The sequence below is a fragment of the Brachionichthys hirsutus genome, chromosome 3 (assembly GCF_040956055.1).
Source record: "Brachionichthys hirsutus isolate HB-005 chromosome 3, CSIRO-AGI_Bhir_v1, whole genome shotgun sequence".
NCBI lineage: Eukaryota > Metazoa > Chordata > Actinopteri > Lophiiformes > Brachionichthyidae > Brachionichthys > Brachionichthys hirsutus.
This window is the reverse complement of record NC_090899.1, coordinates 4,721,839-4,734,407: the sequence shown is the minus strand read 5'-3', so window position 1 is coordinate 4,734,407 and position 12,569 is coordinate 4,721,839. Positions and strand designations below refer to the sequence as shown.

General features: G+C 40.4%; 3 protein-coding genes across 3 annotated transcripts; 2 read left to right on the top strand and 1 right to left on the bottom strand.

Moving 5' to 3' along the window:
• Positions 1–308: 308 nt before the first annotated feature.
• emg1 (EMG1 N1-specific pseudouridine methyltransferase) lies at positions 309–1,885 on the bottom strand. Its single transcript, XM_068759471.1, has 5 exons — positions 1,722–1,885; positions 1,458–1,559; positions 872–1,013; positions 529–734; positions 309–443 (listed from the first exon to the last, which is right to left on the bottom strand). The coding sequence occupies exons 1-5, from the start codon at positions 1,869–1,871 to the stop codon at positions 330–332; spliced, it is 714 nt and encodes a 237-aa protein (XP_068615572.1). The 5' UTR covers positions 1,872–1,885; the 3' UTR covers positions 309–329.
• Positions 1,886–2,158: 273 nt separating this feature from the next.
• Positions 2,159–6,968, top strand: nop2 (NOP2 nucleolar protein homolog (yeast)). Its single transcript, XM_068759233.1, has 16 exons — positions 2,159–2,222; positions 2,749–2,864; positions 2,980–3,022; positions 3,101–3,165; positions 3,361–3,680; positions 3,895–4,111; positions 4,197–4,396; positions 4,575–4,664; positions 4,785–4,872; positions 4,987–5,127; positions 5,280–5,419; positions 5,498–5,587; positions 5,684–5,806; positions 5,951–6,048; positions 6,129–6,265; positions 6,356–6,968. The coding sequence occupies exons 2-16, from the start codon at positions 2,759–2,761 to the stop codon at positions 6,775–6,777; spliced, it is 2,280 nt and encodes a 759-aa protein (XP_068615334.1). The 5' UTR covers positions 2,159–2,222; positions 2,749–2,758; the 3' UTR covers positions 6,778–6,968.
• A 1,147-nt stretch (positions 6,969–8,115) lies between these two features.
• On the top strand, positions 8,116–11,902 carry ing4 (inhibitor of growth family, member 4). Its single transcript, XM_068758826.1, has 8 exons — positions 8,116–8,152; positions 8,613–8,684; positions 9,561–9,727; positions 9,972–10,086; positions 10,170–10,281; positions 10,718–10,862; positions 11,027–11,088; positions 11,218–11,902. The coding sequence occupies exons 1-8, from the start codon at positions 8,116–8,118 to the stop codon at positions 11,255–11,257; spliced, it is 750 nt and encodes a 249-aa protein (XP_068614927.1). The 3' UTR covers positions 11,258–11,902.
• The last annotated feature ends 667 nt before the right edge of the window (positions 11,903–12,569 follow it).

Sequence of the window (12,569 nt, the reverse complement as noted above, 5' to 3'; positions counted from 1 at the left end):
ATTTCCCTGTGTGGCCTCTACTCATTCAATATGAAACAAAAATCACTCTACTTATTCAATTTTGTAATCGATCATTTTAGTACCAGGTTTCTACATTAACATTAGAGGAGACACTGGAAACAGAAGAACATGTGTATTACAAATACAAGTCAAACACCATCGTAGTATACACAGAGTGTAACAGGATACATGTCTGTTATCCGTGTGGCACAACTGGTGAAGAAAGGGACCACGAGGCCCCTTGTTTCATTTTCATCCATTTCTAGTCCATTAAAAACATCAATATGCTCCACTGTCTTCTGTAGAGAGCACCAGTAATCCATTAACTGTCACAGCACACCCCACACTTCCTCAAATGCTGAACATATCTTTGCAGAGGTCAGAGCTGCAGACAAGGGGTAGTTACTGATGGATGCAGTCTTCTCTGTGTAGTCCACTTTCACCTATAAAAAAAAAAAAAGACACAGGGATCCATAAGATATCAATTTGACACCAGTGAACCAGCTACTATCTAGAGCCCTAGCTCACCGCTCCATGTGCAAAAGCTCCAATCACCACTGCAGCCGGTCCCTCTGGCACCAAAGTCCGGGGGCAAACAGCCTCTCCGGCAGAGAAGGAGGTGGTTATGCGGGGGCAGCCAGGTGGCAGGTGGTCAGACACTGGATTCTTAATCATCCTGAGAAGTTTCTGAGGGCCATCGGCAGCCCTGACGCTTAGCTTGTGCAGCAGCTGAACTGTGATAGAATATTAGAAGAGGGAATGTTTATGAGATCACCTCAGGAGAATCAAACTGGAAGCTTTGTATTTCCACAAGAAAAGTGAACCCCACAGTTCCCTATATGAAACAAATGCACATTCTCTGGTAGCTTACCCATAAGGCCACAGAAGCGCGTGAATGTCCTTGGGATGCGGGTTTGTGGATTGATCTCTATTAAAGCATTTTTTTCTGTGTGGATGTAAACCTGCAACAGGCCTGCCCTGTTCAGCGGACTGTCCATCAACATGAGCAGACACTAGCACAAAAAAAAAGGAAAGAAATTAGCCCCACTGCCTAAACATCTGAAAACAGCACGAGTTGAAACCCACATGCATGGTGCTGCGGGACAACTGGAGCTCTCAGCATACAACATATGGTACCTGCTACCTGGACGCTGTGAGGACCCACCTTAAACAGGTTAAACTGATACTAATGGCGACAGTGAAGACCTTCTCAATCAAAAAAAGAATGTGAATAACATTGTCTCGTATCATTCTGGCATCTCTGTGCTTCCGGAGACTCATATTACACGCATATAAGCTGCACGGGGTTGTTTTACATTTAGTTTGGTACTCTTCTTAAAGCCTTGACAAACACTTACTGCTGAATGTTTTTATACTTATGAGAAATGACTAAAACAATAATAAAAAAAGAATGTTACGAATACATTTGTCCACGCCACTTTCATATAGATATTTACCTGATGTGTGATGTCTGGTCTTATATTGCCCGGATTCCTTCCACTTTTGACGATCATATTTTTGTGTTGGTCACAATTTAATAGTTCAAATGATTTTCCGACCTGGGGAACAAAGAGAAACAAGCAAAGAGCTAGTCGTGAGCGAATAAACTGACGTATTATATTAGCTGCCCCAGTTTAAAGGTACCTGCGGTTAACATATCGATGTTACTACCACGAGTAGCAGGAAAGGCATGACAACACAAACACGTCCTGAAGCTTTACCTTCACTGTTTCTAACGAAGCACCCTCCAGAATGACGACCAGTCTCCTCTCTGCCATACGGTCATGCAGGCTGCGGAGATGTTTGGCTGGTTTAGGCTCATATTCGTCCAAATGTTCAAGACCACGCTTCTTCGCATCAGAAGCCGCCATATTGCCTTCCTTGGAATGTCTGTCGCGGTATGTGCGCGTCACGACTAAAGCGCCCATTTGCGAGTGCCAGCCGAATTAGTAAGAGCCTAGTTTGCGTCTTTTAATGTAGCGAAGCTACATTTTTGATTTGCCACTGTCTAACTAGTTCAGTTTAGTTTTAAACTGCGACTCCATTTAAACTGTGTTTACATGAAAGCAAACGCGGACTCACTTCCGCCGCCATCCTTACGTCACTTACGTGCACCGGAAGTTCTTGTACAACGTGCTGAAGAATTATTCACGTGTGGAGTTTTTTGAGTTGCATCGTACACGTACTTTCTGAAGTCGGCTGGAAAAGTAGCAGATTGTTTTGTGAGTGTTTGAGGAGTTATTGATTATCTTGTTGACATACCTTGTTTAAAAACGGAGGCCTTAGTCTCGGAAATGCGGGATCGGGTCAGTTCATGTTTAACGTGTCATATGCATTTCATTCTATCCGTACTTTGTCCTGAAAAACGTGGGGAAGTGTTTTAATTGCATGTCTACAAACATTTAAGGTAGCTATGTCTTTAGCGGCGTCCTTTTTGATTAATTTAAACACCATACAATTCGTTAAAAAAAACGTAGTAAAATAATAATAATTAAAATGTCGCGACTGGGAAGGCTCACGGTATAAAGATGTTTTTACTTAACATCAATACAAAAGTGCTTTTATTTACTGAATGTAAATGTGTGGTTAAACTCAATGTTTTGTAATTCAACGCCCATTTGGTTCAACATCTGGTTCAACATCATGGTTTATGACAGCACAAACCCAGTGGCTTCTGTTCATAAATGCAGACGATATATTTTAGTTGGGTTTCAAGAAGACTGAACATGAATTTCCTCTGCTTTTCAGGCTTGAAGTCATGGGTCGAAAATTGGATCCCACTAACAAGGTCAAGCGGGGGCCAGGGAAAAAGTCGAGGAAGCAGCGAGGAGCAGAGACTGAGTTGGCCCAGTTTATAAAAGACGGTAATTATTGTGGCCTTTATCTCCACTGGTTAGAAAGATACGCATTCACTCGAGAAATCCATATATTGGTCTTGCATGATTGTTGGTCCAAAATTTCTTTTTTTTATCTTTGTAGAGGAAACCGAGCCAAAACGCCTGTCAAGTAGAGGAAGAAAAAGGTGCGTGACGAAGTGATTACTTAACATCACTCTGTTTACGAGCTTCTCATTCTCATTCTCATTGTCATCACTTTACAGAGCTGCAAAAAGGGTCGAGACTTTGAAAAAACCTAAAGATGCTTCTGAGCAACAGCCCAAGAAAGGTAACCCTGTTTTCTTTGGAGATAATTGATACCGGGCAACACTGACTTGTGTGTTGTGTGTGGTAGCGATCAATGATTGTTGTCAGAGATGATGAGATGAAAATTGTATGAAGACACTGTTGTTTGTCGCTTTAAAGGTAAGAAAAACTAACTTGACCACAGGCACTAAACACACTATTTTTTATTTCTCCAAAGGATTTACTGATGAGAACAGTAAATGGTTGAAACCAGCAAATAGGAAGCGCAAAATGGATAAACCTGAAAGTGAGGATGACAGTGATGAGCACTGGGAGGAAGAAGATGACTCTGAGAAGGAGGAGATGCAGCAGCAACAAAAGAAGGGAGAAAAAGACCACAGAAAGAAAGACAAGAAAGTAGTAGTTAAAATGGAGCAGGACAACAATGGTGAAGAGGAGGAAGAAGATGATGATGAAGAAGAAATGGTCGATGACTATGGTACACAAGATGCCAGCAGTGATGAGGATGCAGCTGAAGATGAAAGTGATGGGGAGGAAGTATGTGTAATAGTTCTATAATATTTTGTTGTGTTTTCTATGGCTGGGTCATGTGACGGGAATCAGTCGACCGTGAATCAATTATCAAGCTTGAATTATTACCCAAGTTCTCATTTATAGATAAAATACCTGATATCATTATGTGTGCACCAAATTTCTGATTCACCAGATTGTTAGTGAAATTAAATATGATTTTGTTGTTTGTCATTTCTAGCTTCTTCCTATTGAGCGTGCGGCCAAAAAGCAGAAAAGGCTTAAGGAAACCATGGGTATAGAGAGCGATGATGACGAAGAAGAGGAAGGAGATGACGACGATGAAGAGGAGAACAATAAATTGGATGGTGATGTGGGTGAAGAGGACACATTACAGACCAACATAGATGAAATGGAACAGTTTAGGCTGCCAAGGACAGAGGAACATGAAAAAGAAAGTAAGTAACTTAAAACATTCTCCTTTTTAAAGAACCAAATGACAGTTTTAGATTAATCTAAGTGCTTCTTTAATCTGTGTTTCAGGTGTCACCCCTCTAGACCTAAAGTCGATCCATCAGAGGATAAAGGACAATGTTGATGTTCTTTGTAACTTCTCAACAAAAAGGGAGGAGGGCAAAGACAGATCAGAGTACATCTCCCTCCTGAAAAAGGATCTCTGTACCTATTACAGCTACAACAACTTCCTCATAGAGAAACTTATAGACCTCTTCCCTCTGTCAGAGGTGTGTATTTATTTTCCTAATGTATCACTGAAAACATATCTTTGCAATTAGAAGTGATTGGTGTACAGTATTATAACAGTCTTAGCCTATGCTATGTCAAAATCTGATTGAAATTCTGTGTTACATTACATTATTTAAAAAAGAAAATGTTTTTTTTTTGTGTTTTTGTTGGTGACAGCTCGTTGATTTCCTTGAAGCCAATGAAATTCAGAGACCTGTCACTATTAGGACCAACACACTGAAATCCAGGAGGCGGGACCTCGCACAGGTAACTGCTTACGATGAGCTTCCTTTAGTTTCCACGATGATATAATCAAGCCAGAAATCCCCACAAGAACAAATGATGTTATGTTTTATTTTTTAATGCGTTGTCTGTCTCTCTGCTCAGGCCTTGATCAACAGAGGAGTGAATCTTGATCCACTGGGGAAATGGTCTAAAGTTGGTTTGGTAGTCTATGACTCTTCGGTACCTATAGGTAACTTTCAGTGCATTCAGCTGCCTGTCTTAAAAAAAAAAAACCTTTACTGGAGAATATTAATGGCTGACAGCAGAGTCACAATCTTGAATTCTTCCTATGTTTTTCCAACAGGAGCCACCCCAGAGTATCTGTCTGGTCAGTACATGTTGCAAGGAGCCTCCAGTTTCCTTCCGGTCATGGCTCTCTCTCCACAGGAGGGGGAATCAGTGTTGGACATGAGCTCAGCTCCGGGAGGGAAGACCACCTACATCGGTACGATGCTCTGAGGTTATACTTAACAGTAGCTTTACAAAGCACTTCAGTTTGTTGTAGTAGAACTGCGGTAAATTATATATGCATAGCCTCTCCCCAGTTATTTAAAGCACTTCCCCTGTTTTGACCTTTTGTGAATGCTCCACCTTTAGCTCAGCTGATGAGAAACACAGGCGTGATCGTGGCCAATGACGCCAACGCAGACAGACTGAAGAGCGTGGTGGGTAACGTCCACCGTCTGGGGATCACAAACACTGTTGTCTGCAACTACGATGGGAGGCAGTTCCCAAAGGTAGCGTTGCTCCACGTTTAGGACATTTCTGTGGCAGTTTTATTTTGTGACCTAACGTGTTCAAAATGTTGCCTATAGGTAATGGGCGGGTTTGACAGAGTGCTACTTGACGCCCCTTGCTCAGGCACAGGAGTCATTGCTAAAGATCCAACTGTAAAGACCAGTAAGGTAAAACATTATTCACGAACACGAACACACAGATGCATGTTTTTGGTTTTAATGGCAGGTAATACTCTATGCTCTACGTCCTTCTGTTCCTGGCAGGAAGAGGCGGACATCCATCGCTCTGCTCACTTGCAAAAAGAACTGATTCTGTCTGCCATCGACTCCGTCAATGCCGAGTCCCCCACAGGAGGTTATCTGGTCTACTGCACTTGTTCAATTATGGTCTGTGCTCTGAATTCGCCCTTAATGCACAATGTGATTTGTTTTGTGTTCTTTCATTTTATTCTCTACTTTACACTTTGTTTTATATGGTGTAAAGATCCTCACACAAAGGGTTTGTCTTGATTTAAAATCTACTCCCAACAGGTGGAGGAGAACGAGTGGGTGGTGGACTACGCTTTAAAGAAAAGGAATGTCAAATTAGTTCCCACGGGACTTGACTTTGGCAAAGAAGGCTTCATCAGGTAAAAGATAATCGTTTTTTCGGGGGGGGTTGAGTTGTTGCAAATTTCCGTTCGTCAACCCTAAACCTTTTCCCTTTCAGGTTTCAAGAACGCAGATTCCATCCCACTCTACGACTGTCTCGCCGCTTCTACCCTCATTCCCACAACATGGATGGTTTTTTTGTGGCCAAGCTGAAGAAATTCTCGAATGTGATTCCAACAGCACCAGCGGGAAAAGGTACAACTTTTTGCTATGAGCCCAGGTCAAATTTGATCACGATAGTTTTCATATTTGACATATACTCATCCGTGTTTGTTAACGTTTCAGAAGAGGAAAACAAAGATGCTCCTGAGGCGGCGGTTGCTACAGATTCTCCTGAAGAGAAACCATCAAACAGCAGCAAAGCAAAGAAGGCTGTTTCTAGCTTACAGCAGAAAACCAAAGCCAATGGAACAACAAACGGGAAAAAGCCCAAGGTCAAACCAAAAGGCTTCAAGGACTCACCTGCTGGACCAAAGAAGGCAAAGGTGGCCAAGATGGATAAAGAGACGGTGAAAGCAGTAAAGGCCCAGAAGCCTACAAAGAAGGCAGTCGATGAAATTAAAGCAAGGGCTGAAAAAACGGCAGGAAGCAGATTTGAGAAAAAACAAGACAAAAAGAGAACGACGCCCAAGAAAGCAAAGAACAGAATGGGAAAGAATAAATTTAAAAAATTGAAGCACATGTTGGGAAAACCGGATGCAGAGTGACTGTGTGCCGCGTGACAGCATGTAGCTTTGGAAAGCTTGACTCCCCCGGATCACCTCGCTTCAGACCCGCATGCTCTGTTGTCCTTTCAGATGTTAGTGTCACACATGATTGTAATGTTGGTGTACAAACCAACTGGACCGGTCAACTGAACCAATTGAGACGGCTTATTTTCTTTTTTTAATCTGTAATACAAAAAACAATTTTATTTGTTGATTTAAATGTAGTCGACTTCCATAAATCTGGAAAAAACATAAATCTTTTAAGATGTTTTCTCAACCCTTGTTTGATTCATCATTTATCAGTCAGAAGGTTTAATTGTGTTTGTCAGCGTCATGTCATATCTGGGCCAAAAATGTCAAAACCTTCCAAATCAATAGAAATAAATCTATATTTCTAGTTATTTACACAACTACTACAGCGACAAAGTGGTGAGGCAGAAATGGAGGTGTGCTCTGGATCCCTCCGTTTATAATTAACTTATAATAATTATGCGATTGTTAATTTTCAGATTGTTAGGTTAGAGTGTTGATAAGAAAGATGGATTCATTAAATATGTAGCATTTTTCCTATGTGATTAGACCTTCATCTTCCAGCCATGCTTCACTGTTGCATTGAGGTTTTTGGAACATTCTGGGCTTCAAAACTTAAAATCACCTTTTTGAGTTTTTTTTAGGATTAGGACGACAGCTCATTCCTTCATCTTACCGGGTCGAAGGTCGTGCTGGAGCCTATCCCAGCAGTCAACGGGCAAGAGGCGGGTACACCTTGGCCAAGCCGCCAGTTCATCGCAGGCCCAGGACCACTCTTTATTTTTTTAAATGTCTTGAATAATGGACTGAACTAAATGTTCAATAAGGCAACTACAGCAAACCTTTTCAGTATAAAATTCACTTAAATAACCCTAACTACATTTTGCTCAATTATAAATATATTTTGGCTTCTGAGTTTACATTAAGTTTTTCTTAATATATATTAATGATGTGCGACCAATCGAATAACATTTTTATCACCTGTAATGATATGGTAAATAGTTTCCAGAATAAAAACAAATGTGAATCAGACCCCCAGTCATTAAAAGTGTACCTTTTAAATAATTCTGATTGGATGATGGTGTGTCGTTTCTAATTTCTCCTCTCTGCTTAAATTCCGTCAATTATTTATCTATTTACAGGGGCTTGGAATAATCCAGCTAGAAATGATTGTTACATGAAAATCACATTCCAGTCGAAATGTAAAATTGTAGTCCTGGGAAGTGGAACTGATTTGGTCCTGTGTGGGAACAACCAATCCGATCGGCCAATGCCGGACCGGAAGCTGTGTTGTTTACATTTTCTAAGATGGCGGCTGGGATGTATCTGGAGCATTATTTGGACAGTAAGCTGTTCAACATTAAATGCTAGTTATATTAAACTTGTTTTCATCTTGTTTTGTTCGTGTTAAGCTGCGCTGCATCGTATAATGTTGTTATTGCTCGTCCGCGTGCAGAACGGACTCCTTCATCTGTTCCCGATCGGTCAGCGGGTTTAGGCTCAGGCTAATTGCTGGGTTTTCTCATCACACCGTATCAAAGAAAGAAGACTGAAATTACACCGCACCCACGTTGAATTAGCTGAACAGTAGACCATAGTTACGCAATAAGCAACCAAAATCCTGTTTTGTGTCCCATGCTAACGATAGCCTCCATTGTGAATGCTAGTTCCATCATTACCTGCATCCGTCTGTAGCGTCCATATACATAATTAAGATAACAACAACGCTTGCACAACGAAATTGTTAAATCCATTTAATAGAATTGTTATTAAATCGTGGGTTTTTTCCCCTCCCTCCACACCAGGCATAGAAAACCTGCCTTTCGAATTACAGAGAAACTTCAATTTGATGAGGGATCTGGATCAACGCACAGAAGGTGAGAGAGAACTGTGTAGTTCGGGTTTAAAAGCTGAATTGGTTGTAAAGCAGTAGTTCCTGAGGGTCAGGGTTGTTTAGTCCTTAAATCAGGCATGGGCAAACCCAGGCCCGGGGGCCATATGCGGCCCGTTGGTCTTTTTAATCCGGCCCGCCAAACTTGTCCAAATTATATAATTAAATAAAATTGTATTATGATTAAATCTCATTCATTTGACCTTTTCCCTGTAATGCTACCTGTAAAAGGCCAAATCCTTTCATGCAATAGCTTTCATGTGTCATTTATATTAGCTCACACAAATACTCCATCCATCTGTTTCTGGCCCGGCCCATCTGTCAAATTTTAGAACCTATTGTGGCCCGCAAGTCAAAAAGTTTGCCCACCCCTGCCTTAAATCATGGCACGGTTTAAGGAATAAGAAATGGGTCGCTTGGGTAGTCTATAGTTCATCTTATAATGTATCAATCTTGTTCTCTTGACTTCTTCAAAAACAAATATCTGGAGTTAATTACTCCAGGGCTCTGCTGAATGCTTACATTCATGAACAGCTAATTATCATACCTGAGATGAGGGTAACAGTTGCTTAATTTTAAAGGGTCTAAATCCAAAATGTGAAGGAAACTGATTTATACTAGGATGCTGGATTCTTGATAAGTTTGTAAAAAAAAAAGGTCACGATATTGATCCAATAGTAATAATTGTCAAATAAGTTACATTTTGAGTTAAACAAAACAAGAAATGTGATTTTCAAACTGTTATCTATTTCCTGTATTGCTTAACTTGAATGAAAATTACATTCAATACCTGTTATAGAAAGCTTTGTAACATTATCTTTGCAGTTTTTTTTCTTTGAAAGATTTTACTTTTGTCTTCCAGATCTTAAAGGACAGATAGACTCTCTGGCTAAAGATTACACTGCCAATGCCCGGACGCTTTCCTCTGAAGAGAAGCTGTCCATACTGAGGCAGATTCAGCAGTCTTACAGTAAATGCAAGGAGTTTGGAGATGACAAGGTGCAACTGGCCATGCAGACCTATGAGATGGTTAGTCCCATAGCAATAAATGATGTCCTCTCAATGATTGAAGATAAAAACAACTGGACATGATTTTAAGTGTTGAAGACAATGTTCCTGTCCTTCTGTTCCTCTGTGTTGCAACAGCGATAACTATAATCTAGATGTAAGAGAATCTACACAAACAAAAACATTTCATATTGTAGGTAATGTGAGAAAACAGTTTCTACATCCGCTTTGTTTAATGCAAAGCACTTTCTTTTTTGTGTTGCAGGTTGACAAACACATCAGGCGTCTCGACACAGACTTGGCTCGGTTTGAGGCTGATTTGAAGGAAAAGCAGATCGAGAGCACAGACTATGATTCCACCTCCAGTAAGGGGAAGAAAAGTGTGTTTCTGGCTTACTAACGTAACTAATCCATCCTGAAACCAAACTACGTGGAATACTAAAGTGTGTGGGGGTGATTTCAGGTGACTCCAGACAAAAGGAAAAGAAGATGGCTAAAACAAGATCTAAAGTGAAGAGCTCAGATGAAGATGGAAGCCCCAAGAGTACACAGAAGAAAGTCAAGCTCCTTCAGCCGTATGTTATTTATCTAACCGTCTGCTTGATATTACTGATCTCCATCACCTGAAAAATAAAACGGAGTAATATGGGGCTGTATTGGTTATCCTGAGAACAAAAACGGACTTTTTCCGTTGCTGTCATTCTGATTATTGTTATAGCACTTCGGTTTATTCTGTAGGGACAAGCTAGTGCTCCAAGGCCACCTCCTGAACCAGCTCACCTGACTCACACAGTCATTTGCGAAGGCACTTATGATGATGATGTATGGTTATGATGTCCCAGTGAAAAGGATATATTTTCCCAGTCAGTTATAATATTGTGAAAGCCTCTGACTGTTGTGACATCAGACAAGTGTTTACCTTTCATTTGTTTCAGTCAGTCATTCTAAGTTTGTTTATTTTCTGATCATGCTATTTCACTCTCATCTGTCATCATTTGCTCTGATCATCAGAGGAGAATTCAACAGCCCTTCTAGCAACTTTGGGAATGTGCACCCATCTGATGTACTGGATATGCCTGTGGATCCTAACGAACCCACTTACTGTCTGTGTCATCAAGTCTCCTATGGGGAGATGATCGGCTGTGACAACACTGATGTGAGTTCTGTGTTATGATCCCGTTTGTTTCTGTAGGAATTACAGTGTTGCAGAATCTCGCAATAACTAGTCAAGTGTAATGAAGTAGGAGGTCCCTGCCTACTAATACTGTCTGTCATGTCCTTGTAACATTGATTTTGTATTTTTATTATTATTTCCACCAGTGCTCTATTGAGTGGTTCCATTTTGCATGTGTGGGCCTGACGACCAAACCGAGAGGCAAATGGTAAGAAACTCAGACACTAAAATTGTGTCCAATTTGAAATGCGTACAATAAGAGTGTTGATTGTTACCCATCAAGTCGGTGAAATAATAGTTTTTGTCTTTGCTTTTTTTCTCTGTCTATGTTGAGCAGGTATTGTCCTCGATGCTCTCAAGACAGAAAGAGAAAATAAAAACATCTTGTCCTGGAACAATATTGGGCGCTGATCAGTCTAAAAATTAGGAGATTATTCCTCACGAGTTGATATAATTTTTGTTTCTCCTCTTCTTAACATTTGGTGCTTTTTCTTTTGGATTACATAATTCTTCCTCGGTCTGATGCAGTGTGTGTTAATGAGCCAGATGGTTAAAAAGTATTTAAATATTGATTTTTTTATTTTCTTTTTAGGATCAACCATGTATTGTCTGTTACTTTTGGTGCTCTTATAGTGACTTCTTTTTTTTATTTTATTGTGTTTTATCAGTAAATATTAAACACTACAACTTCCCCTAATGGTTTGACAGTTCCAAGCTGTCACAAGGCTTTTTACTGTATTCACATGTACAACTACAAAAAAAATATGAATTTTGTTTCTAAGCATTTTTGCAATGGATATTTTTTCTTTGTTGTATTGATGATTTTGTGTGCCTAACCTGGGAAGTTAATTTTGTTTTAAGCATACTAAGAGGTTAAAGAATTGAAGACAAATGCTGCATTCTGTCAGTATTAGACATCTTTGTTAGTGACATCCGCCTTTTAACATTTGGATTGAGTGCTGTATAAACAGTAAGACATTTTTGTGAAAAGTATTGTCATTTCTGTAGCTGAAACATTGGTACAGGGGAGAGGCGGGTGCTTGTGTTGTCAATCATTTGAATACAGCTACTACCTCAAACATTTGTGTCTGAATATTTTTTTTATCCTCCCTGACAATGGAAGCACAGGGCACGTGGTCCTGATGTTTGCTTGTGTGTGAAAACATTTTGTCTGGAGATGTCTCTGTAGGTTCTCAGTCATCCAGGTCAAAATAAATCAACAGCAAAAAAAGAATAATCAAGTGTTTGATTTCATCTCTCATCCAAGAGGCTTCTTCAGTTCTAAATGACTGGTGGAGAGTCCAGATACAGGAGAACAAGTATCCAGACTGTCGTTTAGAACTGAAGAAGCCTCTTGGATGAGAGGCGAAATGTCTTCAATCAGAAATTAAACAAGTCCAGTTGATTCTTCTTCTTTTTTTCCTTGCGCATATCTTGCAAGCTGGTGACGCATTCGGGGTGTACCCGCCTCTCGCCCATAGCAAGCTGGAGTAGGCTCGACCGACTCCCCTGACCTGCAAAGCTGAAAAGCGGCATAAATGAGCAAATCGTCTCATCTATCCTTGTACGGATGGACGGATGTCTTCCCTAAATGCGGTATATGTTACGTGACCATTTCCTCATCTACAAGGGAAATGGATGGAGGAAATATTACCTTTTGATTTTCAGCACATTGATCGTTTTCTCGGA